This window comes from Arachis stenosperma, chromosome 5 (genome assembly GCF_014773155.1).
Source record: "Arachis stenosperma cultivar V10309 chromosome 5, arast.V10309.gnm1.PFL2, whole genome shotgun sequence".
Classification (NCBI taxonomy): domain Eukaryota; kingdom Viridiplantae; phylum Streptophyta; class Magnoliopsida; order Fabales; family Fabaceae; genus Arachis; species Arachis stenosperma.
The window spans coordinates 135,778,415-135,791,477 of record NC_080381.1 but is presented as its reverse complement, the minus strand read 5'-3'; the positions used below and the strand labels follow the sequence as shown (position 1 = coordinate 135,791,477).

The window sequence follows — 13,063 nt, the reverse complement described above, 5'->3', positions numbered from 1 at the left end:
AATTTGTGGTTGAAGAAGTACGGAAATGCTGATTTGTAAATGAATGACATATGTGACCGGGTAAGAGGCTGTGACGTTGTCCACTTGCTCCGGGAAAGAGATAAGAAAGAAGAATGATAAAAATTGAGTTTGAATTATGAAATTGAATAAATATAATAAACGAGGCATGATTATGGTTGATTGATGATGAGTATGTCTGTGTTTTCTCTCTGGTTGTAAGGGTGACAGAACACCTATTTCCTCTAATGGTGACAGGGTACATATTTCCTCTAATAGTGATAGGACACTCTCCCTTTAACGGACAGCTGATGTGCTGAGATATTTGCGCACAACAGAGAGACAATGCTCGAGTTAGTTACCGGACATGTTGAGTTGGCTGTATAACCGACAAATGAGTTCATTAGCCATAAGTGACGCCGGGACGTCACTTAGGTCACCAATCTTGGCGAGGTTAACAACCCCACTATGGTGAAAATAGCCATAAACCCACCTTGGTTGGCCAAGCCAATGATGCACCTCTTACTCTCAAAGAGCCTAGAGGAAAATAAGCACACAGCTTATTTCATATTTAAAAATAAACTTCAACTCTATTTTATAAATAAAATGTACATGAGTTATTTATACTAGTAGGAGAAGGAAAAACCTTCCTAACTTGGACGATGTGGGACTAAAACATAACACAAAGTTCACTATCTTAAATAATATGGGACTTGTATTCCCTTATTACAATTAACTAATATAATTAACCTACTAACTCTACTTGCTCCTGCATCATTCTCCCTGGGTTGAAAGAACTCCTGCGTAAAAAGACTTGTGACAGCAGATAATCGATCTCATTGATGAATCCACACCAAAAGATTGATTGATCTCATTGATGAATCCACACCAAAGACCCGCACTCACAAATCGGATAAAATTTTACAAGATCCGTGGCAGCAGACGATCTCATTGACGAATCCACACCAAAAGATCCCATTAGCAAATCCACGCCAAAAATCTGCACCACAAATCAAATAAAATTCTACTAAAGCAAGGTGAAGGCCATGAGAACCGACCTTGCTCTGATACCAAACTAACGCCGGGAAGTAGCTTGGGTCATCAATTTTGGCGAGGTTAAAAACCCCACTATGGTGAAAATAGCCATAAACCCACCTTAATCGGCCAAGCCAAGGATGCATCTCTTACTCTCAAAGAGCATAGAGGAAAATAAGCACACATCTTATTTCATATTCAAAAATAAACTTCAACTCTATTTTATAAATAAAAGGTACATGAGTTATTTATACTAGTAGGAGAAGGAAAAACCTTCCTAACTTGGACGATGTGGGACTAAAATATAACACAAAGTTTACTATCCTAAATAATATGGGACTTGTATTCCCTTATTACAATTAACTAATATAATTAACCTACTAACTCTACTTGCTCCTGCGTCAATAGGGCAGGCATACATCATATGCATTTATTTGCTTTGTTTGAATTTGCTTTACTTGGGTTTGCCTATTTGATTATCTATGCTTAATTGCTATATGCTCTATCGGCTGTAATTGCATTCTATCTATGACTTTTTTTGTCTGTATTGTTTGTCTGTGCAACTGAGATGTTCCTTGTCTGATAGAGGAGTGACGAGGATAGTTTCACCGGTGTTTCGGAAGGCTAGAGGAAGCAGGATTTGAAAGGTTAAGTTAGAATTTAAGTTATAACCTGAAACCTTAGATTATATAACTAAAATTTGGATTAGCTTATTCTTTAAGTTTAAATTCTGAGTGTCGGAATTCTAGGATCACCTCTAATTTTTTCGGTACCTTATATATTATGTACATAGGCACTTTTACCATGCTGAGAACCTTCGGTTCTCATTTCATACATATATTATTGTTTTCAGATGCAGAACGTGATGTACCACACTAAGCATTCTAAAGACTCTTGAAAGCGAAGAACTATTTTGGAGCTCAATATTTGTATTTTGTTGATATTTATATATGTAATAGATTCTCCACCTTATATATTTTATATTTTGTTGATATTTTGTATTTTGTCCCTCTTCGCAAGTCGAGTTTAGAGCTTGCTTATGTATCTATTATTTAAAAATTTATTTATATACTTGTTTCTTTAATTTTCCGTGTAAGCCTTCTATCCAATCGCCTTTTAAATGTGACGCATTTTCAATATTATTTTGATCACCCTTTTTTCCAATACTTCTAGTTAAACTATATATATATATATATATATATATATATATATAAAGATTCATGTAACGAAAAACTAATTTAAAAAATTCTGATAATTTTAAAATTTTTTAATTTATTTAAATAAAAAAATCCAACGTTTTACTTTTCTTTTGTTTTCTCTCTACTTTTTTTTTTATTTCCTCTCTTTCAACTAAACAAAACCATAATTTTTTTCCAATAGTCAAAGGTCTGATCTCAAGTTTATATGGTTAAAAGAATATGTCTAACTATTTTTTGTATAACATATCCTATTTACAAACCAATATGTAATATATGTCTAACCATTTTCTTTTAAATGACTAAATGAAATATGTGTATATTTTTTTTCGATATATATATAAAAAAAATAAGTAAAAAATTATGAAGATATAAACAATTTAAATAATTTTATTTTATTTACTTTTAAAAAAATATTTATTAAAGACTTTATATTTTAAAAAAAGTCTTATAAGCTAATATTACACATTTAATATTATAGTCAATATTTAATATTAGAGAAAAAATATTTAAAATTTTTAAACACAATTCAATAAAATCGAAATTCAATTAAAAGAAATATTTAAAATTTAAATTTAATAAAAATTTATTTTTAACGAGTTTTATATTGAATTTATTTGATAATTTTTTATAATATTAATTAAAATTAATTGTTATAGTATTAGTTTTTTAGTATTATTTTATATTTTAATTTGAAATGATAAATAAAAGAAACTATTGGTAGTCTGGTAGAAGACCCCACGACTAGATTTGGGGGCCTTGACCAAAAACAATAAATACCTCCTTATTAAAGATCTTAAGCACTTCTTTCAAGACGTAATAAAGAAAAACAACCCGAATAAGAGTTGGCACTGTCAGTTGCAAGCTCAAACTGTTATCATTATCACTTAAATTATTGCACATTTATTTTGTTAAAGATACCCTAGTTAAAAACTAAAAATAGAAAAAAAATTGAATAGCCTGATATATTTAGGACATTAAAAACTTACACTAACATATTTAGTTTGCCATGATGAGTACTTTAATTTTTGTTTTTTCAATTTATTTATGATTTTATAAGGAAAAGTGAAACAATAAAGTTGTTAGGATTTTTGGTTTCAACTTTTTTTTTTTGCAAAAATATTGAAAGTTAAACTAAAAAATATTTCATTTTTGCAGATAATTACACTTTAAATGATCAACTATATAAAATATTATAATTTTTTCTTTGCCAATTAATTTAATTCTAAAATCAGTAACTATTTATTTCTTTTTTTGGTGACAGTAATTATTTATTTAAACAAACGTTTTCTCCTCCTAATGATTAGAATTTAAAATCATTTAAAAAACATGATTTTTTTATTTTAAGAATTTAATTTTTATGTTAAAAAAATTATTTTATGGTTAATTATATTTATTTTTTTAAATGACTATTTATATAATTAAATACAAAGTAATTATATAATTTAATATTATGTAATTAAATATATATACTTATTTTATACTAACTATACATTAAAATTATTTTTTTAATACGTCACTCTTGTACTTTCATTTTATAATAATAATAATAATAATAAAATCACAGTCCTTAATTTTTTTACTTTTAATTTGAGATAATATTTACATAAATAATACTAAATTAACTACGCAATAACATCCTTATTAAAATTAAACAAAATACGAAAAGGAACAAAAATGAGAAGATAGAAGGAGAAAAAAGGACAATAGATAAACATTTTTAAAAGTTAACTAATTTAAGTTAGTGGTCTAATTGTAATTTATTATGTATTAATTTATTTAAATAAGTATTAAAAATTTGAATTGTCTTATATATATATATATTGTAATATATTAGTCAATAATAAATTATTAAATAAAATTTTAATCTTAAACAAATACAAGAAAAAATCAAAACTAAAAACATTTTCTTAAAGTTGAGGAGGAGGAACTTAAGGGGCAGGTCTTTAATTAATTAATATATTTAATGGAAGCAGTGGCGGTGGTTAATCATCAAAAGCTCTCATTTTGATGAAAGGGTGGGGTATATAAATCAACACGCTCTTTTCCAATTAACTCTTTCTCTTCTTAGTCCTTACTACTCTTGCAACTCATTCTCTCCCTTCAAAGTTCAATCACATTACACTGCCTTCATAGCTGTATTATATTCTGCCACGCTTTTTGCTTTTCTCTCTCCAACTCTTTTTAAAAAAATATATATAAAAAAGAATTCCAACCTCTTTTAGACGAACCCTCTAAAAAGTTTCCACCTTTAAGTAAATTTATCTTTTTCGTTTTCTCTCTCTATTTCATGGTGCAGTGAAAATAGAATAGTAGGCTTGTTTTGGGTGGAGCGAAAAAATAAAGGAGCTCAAAATTGAATAAAAGTGTGTATTTTTTTTAGTGAAAAGTTCAAATGGAAGATGGAAGGGTGCCAAAAGTAGCACAGGATCAGAAATGGGTATCTTTCTCTTCCCACTTTTGAAGTTTGGTTTCTCTGTTGTTTTTTCTTCTGCAAATTCTGACTAGGGTTGAATGAATGAATTGAATGAATAAATGAATGAATGGGGTTATGCTATTTATTATCCTGAAATCAGTGTTTGTTTGCATAATTGACGCACTGTTTTCATTGGACTTCTTTTCAGCTCTTTTCTATGAACACGCTTTTTTATTAGCCTTTTCTCTCTCTATCTCTGTGTGTGTGTGTGTGTGTGTGTTGGGGGGTCCGGCTTTATGAAACTTGGTACTTCAAGGTTTCAGTGTTTGGCTTTGGAAATGATAGCTGCCAAACTCGTGTGAGAGGTTTTCGTACATCTTTTGGGTACTTGGGTGGGTTACTGGGTTCCCCCTTTTTTTTTTTCTTTTACTCCGACCCTTTTGCAATTTTTTCACCTCATCATTAATGTGAAGCCATTTATATTTCAGACTCTATTATATGCTTCTTCTCTTGTTAGCTTCATTCATAGGGTACCTAGGATTATTGTGATTTTAACTTTAAGAATTGTCATTGAGGTTCTGTTTTGTTCAGTTATGGTGGTACTTTGGTGGCTTCATTTGTCAGTTAATTAATGATATCTTTGAAATTGAACTCCTCTTCTGATTTTTTGATGCTGTAGGAGCTACACTTTGGCCACTGTTGTAGGTACTTTTGGTCAAATTTCCTCTGATTTCGGTATTCAATTATCGAAGGGATCTTAGAAGAGAAGCTGCTAGTGGCTGCTTATATATCATTGGAATTGTTAAGAGGGGGGCTTGAGATGAGTGACAAAGAGAAGTTTGAGCTTGACAGAAAGGAAGATCCCATGAACTATTCCACCGGAATGGCCTCGGATCGGAGATTCGGAAGTTCCAATCTTCCGAATTCATCTGTGGGTTTGGCTGGCAGGGGGGATCTAAATGGTTCTTCTTCATGTTCCTCTGCTTCCCTAGTGGACTCCTTTGGCCCAAACTTCTGGGACGCTCCGACGAATTCCCAGAACTTGGGGTTTTGTGGCATCAATGTTCACAACAGTGGGAGCTCTTTGAACCCAATTGAACTCAGAAAAGATGGGTTTGGATTTGGAAGAGGTGGTCATGATCATGGAACACTTGAAATGGGTTGGAATCAAGGTAATGGCTTTATACCAAATGAGTCTGCAATGTTCCCCCAGAACTTGTCTCGGTTTCCAAGTGATTCTGGATTTATTGAGCGTGCAACGAGATTCTCGTGCTTTGGTGGAGGGGATTTCGGAGATATGGTGAATGCTTATGGGATTCCTCAATCCATGGGCCCTTATGCTGGTACCGGTGGTGAGGCAATTCACCGAGCAAGAGATGGAGGACAACCTCAAGAGAGCAATCCGAATGAAGCTGAAGCTGAAGCTGTGAAAGATGCGACACCATCTGTCGAGTATCTTGCTACTAAAGCTAGCCCGCTCAAGAATGATAAAAGAAGTGAAAACCATGTAATGCCTCAAAATGAAGGACAACAAGGTCCTTCTAGGCCTCCGAATGAGACTGACCGAGCCAAATCTAGCGATGATGGCGGTGTTCAAGATGACTCCCCAATGTTGGATGGTGTTAGCGACGAACCTTGTGTTAAAGGACTAGATTCAAAGAAAAGGAAAAGAATTGGGCAGGTATGGTTATGAATTGTATATTCTGTTGTTCGGCCGAGGCTATTTTCCCTCCCTCATCCATGTGATTGATCATATATATTGTCTTGTCTCTTAGGATGCTGATAATGATAAAGCTATTGAACTACCTACGGAAGGTGCAGGGGATATCTCTGAGAGCCAACAAAAGGGAGAGCAGGAACCTACTCCAACAAACAAAGCCTCTGGAAAGAATGCCAAACAAGGGCCTCAAGTTTCGGATCCACCTAAGGAGGAATACATACATGTCAGGGCTCGGCGGGGTCAAGCAACTAATAGCCACAGCCTTGCAGAGAGAGTAAGATACCTAAGAAATTTTCTGCGATGAAAAAGAACTTTTTAGACAAAGAATTCTAAATTGTTTCGGTTTTTTCATTGCAGGTGAGGAGGGAAAAGATAAGTGAAAGGATGAAGTTTCTTCAAGACCTTGTACCTGGATGCAGCAAGGTGGTTTTGGCTCCTAAATTTGAAATTAGAAGAATTCACCATGCTATATTCTTATGTTATACAGAGTTTTACTTCCTTCTAACATGCAACTTGTTGATGTTTTCAGGTTACTGGCAAGGCCGTAATGCTTGATGAAATAATTAACTATGTACAGTCGCTTCAACGACAGGTTGAGGTATGTGTGAAACTTATTGTTCCTCCCTTTTTGGCAATCACTGATTCTTAAGTCATCTTGTTCATTTTGCCCTGTATGTTTTACTTCTGCTTCATCACAGTTTCAACATTTATATTCTGATAGAAAATTTTTATTGTTATGTAAAAGTAAAACTCATGTATTTAGTTCAACATATATTCTCGACAACCTTAACTTTTGTTCTAGTTGATCTGATCTTCCCCTTCTTTCCCTTTGCAGTTCTTGTCCATGAAACTCGCAACTGTAAATCCGCGGCTGGATTTTGATATTGAAGGACTTATCCCTAAAGATGTAAGTTAGTCTATTTGCACACCAGTGACAATAAAAGGAGACTGTTTTCAAAAGTGTCCAACATTACCTTTAATACATTCTGAATTTCATTAGATTCTTCACCAACGGCCGGGTCCTTCTTCTGCATTGGGGTTTCCTTTAGAAATGTCTATGGCTTTCCCTCCACTACACCCATCACAACCGGGACTAATTCAGCCAACTCTTCCTAGCATAGCCAACTCTTCTGATATCCTTCGGAGAACTGTTCATCCACAGTTGGCATCACCCGCTAGTGGAAGTTTCAAGGAGCCAAATCAGGTATTGATCCATTGACTGAACTATTTCAATTTGAGTAAACCATTGACCTCCAGGCGAGTCGCCATCTTTCCATAGATTTGAGTTTTGACTTATTTTTTCCACTGAAAAATGCTTTGGATTTAGATCCTTTAAATTTTGGATTTCACTTTAGAGGATAAAGTGTAATCTCTTACTATTTATTTCGTAAGTAGGACCAAGAGAAAACATGAGAGGGTGAGAGATCACACTTTACTCTCGAAAATAAAAATCCAAAATTTAGATAATTCAAATTCAAATGGTTTCACCTCCAGCCTTAGATCTTGTGAAGTGTTCCAAATACACTCACTTTTATATGTTCAAAGAATGATATTATTGTTTTGCATTCTTTTGTGTGCATATTTTGGTACATATTGCAATAGGTTCCTGATGTGTGGGAAGATGAGCTTCACAATGTTGTACAGATGAGCTTTGCTACTACAACTGCTCCCATGAGTACCCAAGATGTGGATGGTATAAGTACATTGTCCTAACCAATGAGCATTAATTAAGTATTACTTCAATAAGTGCCCAATTTCAAAATTTTCATGTAGAAAATCATTGGTAATATTAACATTTACATACAGTCCATTTCCAATTTGATTCGAAGAGTAAAGTACAAAACGAAGAGTTTAAAAAATCTCAAAATAGTTCCTAAAATATTTCAAAAGTTCCAAAATAGTCCTTTCGATTAAACAGATCAAATTGGAGGACAACTATATTGTCTAACGAGGTAAATGTTAGGGACTCTGTGTTTTGAAGTCTCGAGAACTAAAGTGTCCCATATTAAAAATCTCTGAAACTGATTTAGATAATTACTCTTATTTTAATTTTTTAATAACACCTATGTTTTTAAATTATTTTTTAAATCTATATACGAATTAAATTCTACACTTAATTGATACTGAAGAGATTAGTGTCTTGTGGCTTACATTTTATCAATCTAATTAATATTGTGTTATGATCTTGTAGGTACTGTGGCAGCAACTCAGATGAAGGTCGAACTTTGATGTTTCAGTATTTAATCAAAATCGTGACACCACTTATCTTTGCCACAGTGATTATGTTGGATTGCATTAGATTCAGATGGAAATAACTAAGATTTAAGTTTTACATCTGAGTTACCATACGTTTTGAAGGCCAAAAATCAGAGTTTCCAGAATATTCTAGAAGTGTTGCTACTGGTAAGGCCTTGGTGCAGTTACATTAGCGACAGCAGGGGACATACTATAGGTTATGAAGGACAGCAGCAGTGGGTTATGATGCTTCTTTTTTTCTTTTTTGTGGTTCTTCTTTTAAAAGCTTGGAAAATATGTATCATATTCTTAGAAGTGGAATTCTATTTTTAAAATAGGTTTGCTCATTAAATATATAACAATGTAAAGACCGGATATTATTATTACAATATTATTGAATCTGGATCAACCATCAGAAGGAGAATTGCAAAATCATTGATTTGATGCTTTGGCAGTTGTTGGGTCAAATTGTAAAATAGTTATAATAAGTTTCTCACTTTTGTCAATGAGAAAATGGTAAACAGAACAAAAAATCTTAGAACCATAAATTTTTTTAAATTTGAAACAAAGAACATAAAAATTTTTCAGCTCTTTAAATTTATATGTTGCGAAATATGTTAAAAGTTAATGTTTGAAAGGTTTTGTTCAAAGATTTTCAAAATAGAATTTGAGATACTAGTTTCCTTAAAACCCATCTTAAGTCTTGATGCACTTCAGATCATTTTAAAAATGATTTTGAAGTATATTTGATAAAGACAAATATAAAAAGAAAGCCCGAATGTAATAGGGAAAAAAAAACTTTAAAAAGTAGAGATAAAAATTTGAAAGATATACACAAGCGAAATAAGTTGATTCAGCCTCAAATACCTATGTCTAGTCTTTTAAGAAAAGTTTAAGAGTTTTATGAATAGAATAAATATACAACAGAATTTTTTTTCTTAAATCGTTTTAGGCTAAATCTTATCTAAGAATAAACTGCAATTAGATTTAAAAATATTAGATATTATTTTTTCAAATCTTCTAAAGTCTAAGCTATGACTTAAATTTGGCTCTTCAATCTAATGATTTTAAATATTCTTTCTTCAAATTTTTTCCATACTAAACCGCTATTTATATAGAATATTTTATCAATTTAAAAATTTTAGATATTTTTTAGACGTTTTCAACTAAAATTATTGGATAATTCACCAATTTAGTAATCTTAAATATTTTTCATTGACTACTGATCAAAACTGGATCAATTTATGTGAAAGGATGTGTAAAGTACAAAAACTCATAATTTGTATGTTGAGAAATTCAAAAACTTTGCTACCTAACATTGGAAACCTTTTTCTGAGATGTAATTCAAATATATTTAGAGTGAAATGAACTATTTTCATATTTATAAAAGTTTTATCTGGACTAAGATTTGAGATGAAATTATTTGATTATAATTTTTTGAATCTCTTCTAAGATAAAAGAGTTACATCTATAAATAAAAGAAAATAGTTTTTATTTGATTTTTATTTCATAAAAATAATTTATCTAAAATGATCTGGCACAATTTTAGTTTAATGTAGTGTAATTTTTTTTTAAAAAACAACATACCTGGATATAAAAACTCAAACTCACTTATTTTTCTCTTATTCATCATTCTCTCTTTTCTTTTAATTATTTCTTTTTCTTTTTTATTGTTTCCTTTTTGAAAAAGTACAGAGAGATAATGAGTTTAGTGAACAATATAAAAAAATTAAAATTAAATAATTATTAATTTATTTAACTTTTAATAATTCCGCATTTTAAATTAAAAAAAATAAAAATTTCAAACAAGGGTAGTTATTTATCTCCTTCTCTCCACATATGAGGTCAGTGCTTCGGAGCCTTCCTCTTCCTCATTCTCTTCTCATCTCGCCGGTCTGTCGTCACTAGGAACACCAGCCGCCGCCCAGAATACCAGCCGATGCTGCCCTACCCACCGCAAACGTCTGAGCACCCCCTTCGCACACGTTGCGTCATTCACGCAGCCCCCTACACGCCGGCCGTGCAGCCCCCAGCCGGTGGGTTTCACCGTCCCAGAATCTTTATCCGCGACATACAGAAGACAGATGGTTATTTTAGTGTGTAATTGAATGATTATTTTTTGTTCGTAAAAGTCGGATGTTCATCTCTATACGTAGTCGGATGATTAGTATTATTATTATTAGTTATTTAGATGGTTGTTTTTTGTTATGAGTGCGATGGACTAGGAAGCTAGGGCGGCGGTGGCAGGACGCGACCCACAAGCTGTGTACCGATGCGGGAGAGAGCAGCGAGCCAAGCACCAGGGATGCGCGACCGAAACGAGGAAGGCCTGCCTCGACGCGGGCTGCCGGCGGATGACACAGAGACCCGCGATGGGAAAGAGACGTCTGTCCGACCTGTTGGCTGCCGGCGATAGAGACAGACGCGCGCGAGAGAGGCGGGTGGACTGAGGCCAAAGCTGAACGCCGCTGAGGGTTGGATGGTTAGTGAAGAATGTCGGAGTGGCTGCCGTCTGGGGAGGAAGAAGGATTTGGGGTGAAAACGGTTTGTAATTAAGGTTTGGATGGTTGTTTTGTGAAATAACTGAAAGGAAAGTTCTAGATTTAGGGTAATTTGTGGAATGGTGTTCACTTTTTACTTCGATTGGGTTAAATAACTAATTCATTATTCACATTGTTAAGATTTCTCATTATCTCTCTAGCGGAATTATTATTATTATTATTATTATTATTATTATTATTATTATTATTAGTAATTCTACTACTAATACTATTACTATTACTTTATTAGTGAATGAGCAACGGCTGGTATTTTCATCGATAACACAGTAGAAAGGGGAAAGGGGAGTGTTCAAATCAGGAATTAGCCTTAACTTGGACCTTGGAGCTATCTTATTGCCTCAACAAAGAATTACTATTACTACATACTACTTTATTAGTGAATGAGCAACAGTTCATATTTTCATCAATAACGCAGTATAAAGGGGAAAGGAGAGAGGGGTGGGGGGGGGGGGGGGGGGTTTCAAATCAGGAATTAGCCTTAGCTTGGACGGGTTTCAAATAAGGAATTAGCCTTAGCTTAGACCTTGGAGCTATCTTATTGCCTGAACAAAGAAGTAAGATGTAACTTTCACATTCATTTATTTATGATATTATTTTCTGTTCTGGATAGAAACCCGTTGAATTTTTCCTTTTCAGTTTAGCTTTGTTGATCTGCTGAAATATCACAGTATCAAAGACGAATATAACATTCTTCAAGTGTGTGCCTATTGGAATCTGTTTTAGCTTTCTAACACAGCAATTTCAGGTTTTTACTATTCAGCATAATATAAAGATTAATGATCAATGATTAAGAAAAAGCATGCTTTTTTATTAAGAAATCAAATGCACCTTGTTAACATTCCAGCTCAGTGAATCATTCAGGTGTGATTATGGCTGCCGAAACACCTGAACTTGGATCCTCTCTGCTTGTGCCTTCTGTCAAGGAGCTAGCGGAAAAGCGCATCATTAAGGTTCCGGAACGATACATTCGTCCGAATCAAGAGCCTCCTTCTTTGGCTAACACAACTTCACATCACAAGTTCTAAAAGAGGTGTCAAATGGACTTAAACCGCCGGATCAGTCCACGTAATCTGCCAAAAAAGGTGAGTCAGACTGTAAAATTAGGGCCACTAAAGAACAAAATTCCACCTAACCCGCACTGTTTAAACTACGGGCTTTGGTGGAGCGGGACGGGCTTTTCCGTCGGGCTTAATTTTTTTTTACAAGGGGATATTTTTACAATTTTTTAACTAAAACCTAACTTCCCCCAACCTAACTTACAAGAGTATGAAAACCAAAGTTGAGTGTTTTGGGTTATGTTTATGTTGCTTTGAAGACAATATTTATAATCATGTTTTGAATTTTGTTTATTTTACTTTAGAGACAATATTTATAATTATGTTTTGGTTAAAAACATAGTTTATAATTTATGTTTATTAGATATTTATAATTAAAAAACTTTAATCTTTGTAAACATAAAAAATATAATTTTTTATACCTTTAAAAATTATAAATTTATTAATATGGTTGTGAAATTATATATATTATTTAATAGTTAATAATAAAAAGAAAAAAAAAAGAGGAGCTTTGGCGAGCTTAGTCCGCCAACCCACCAGTCTACAATTAGGCAGGACGGGGTGAGATTTTAAGACCGCCTCATTAGGCAGAGCAGAGAGGGCCAGTCTGCCAAAGAATGGGGTTTCTTCCAGATTTTGAAACATCACTACTTCTCTACTAAGTGTGTGTTTGGATTGTGGTTGGTCAAACTGGAGTTTGAATAAAAGTGATTTTATAGAATTGATTTTGGATAGAAGGAAGTTTGTGTCAACATAATTTATGTTTGGCAACTCTTTACCAAAATTGATTTTGATAAAATAAATATTATTTGGATAATATTAGTTAAAATTACTTTTAGATAGATAAT

General features: G+C 32.9%; 2 protein-coding genes across 2 annotated transcripts; both read left to right on the top strand.

Annotated features, from left to right (window-relative positions):
* The first annotated feature begins 4,304 nt into the window (after nucleotides 1-4,304).
* LOC130978973 (transcription factor bHLH49-like) lies at nucleotides 4,305-9,040 on the top strand. The gene is made up of 9 exons (XM_057902307.1): nucleotides 4,305-4,668; nucleotides 5,324-6,325; nucleotides 6,420-6,638; nucleotides 6,722-6,787; nucleotides 6,894-6,962; nucleotides 7,200-7,271; nucleotides 7,365-7,568; nucleotides 7,967-8,057; nucleotides 8,556-9,040. Exons 2-9 carry the CDS (start codon nucleotides 5,465-5,467, stop codon nucleotides 8,591-8,593), a joined length of 1,620 nt encoding a protein of 539 aa, XP_057758290.1. The 5' UTR covers nucleotides 4,305-4,668; nucleotides 5,324-5,464; the 3' UTR covers nucleotides 8,594-9,040.
* Nucleotides 9,041-9,104: 64 nt separating this feature from the next.
* Nucleotides 9,105-11,272, top strand: LOC130981463 (uncharacterized). The gene is made up of 3 exons (XM_057905058.1): nucleotides 9,105-9,115; nucleotides 10,410-10,686; nucleotides 10,825-11,272. Exons 1-3 carry the CDS (start codon nucleotides 9,105-9,107, stop codon nucleotides 11,047-11,049), a joined length of 513 nt encoding a protein of 170 aa, XP_057761041.1. The 3' UTR covers nucleotides 11,050-11,272.
* The last annotated feature ends 1,791 nt before the right edge of the window (nucleotides 11,273-13,063 follow it).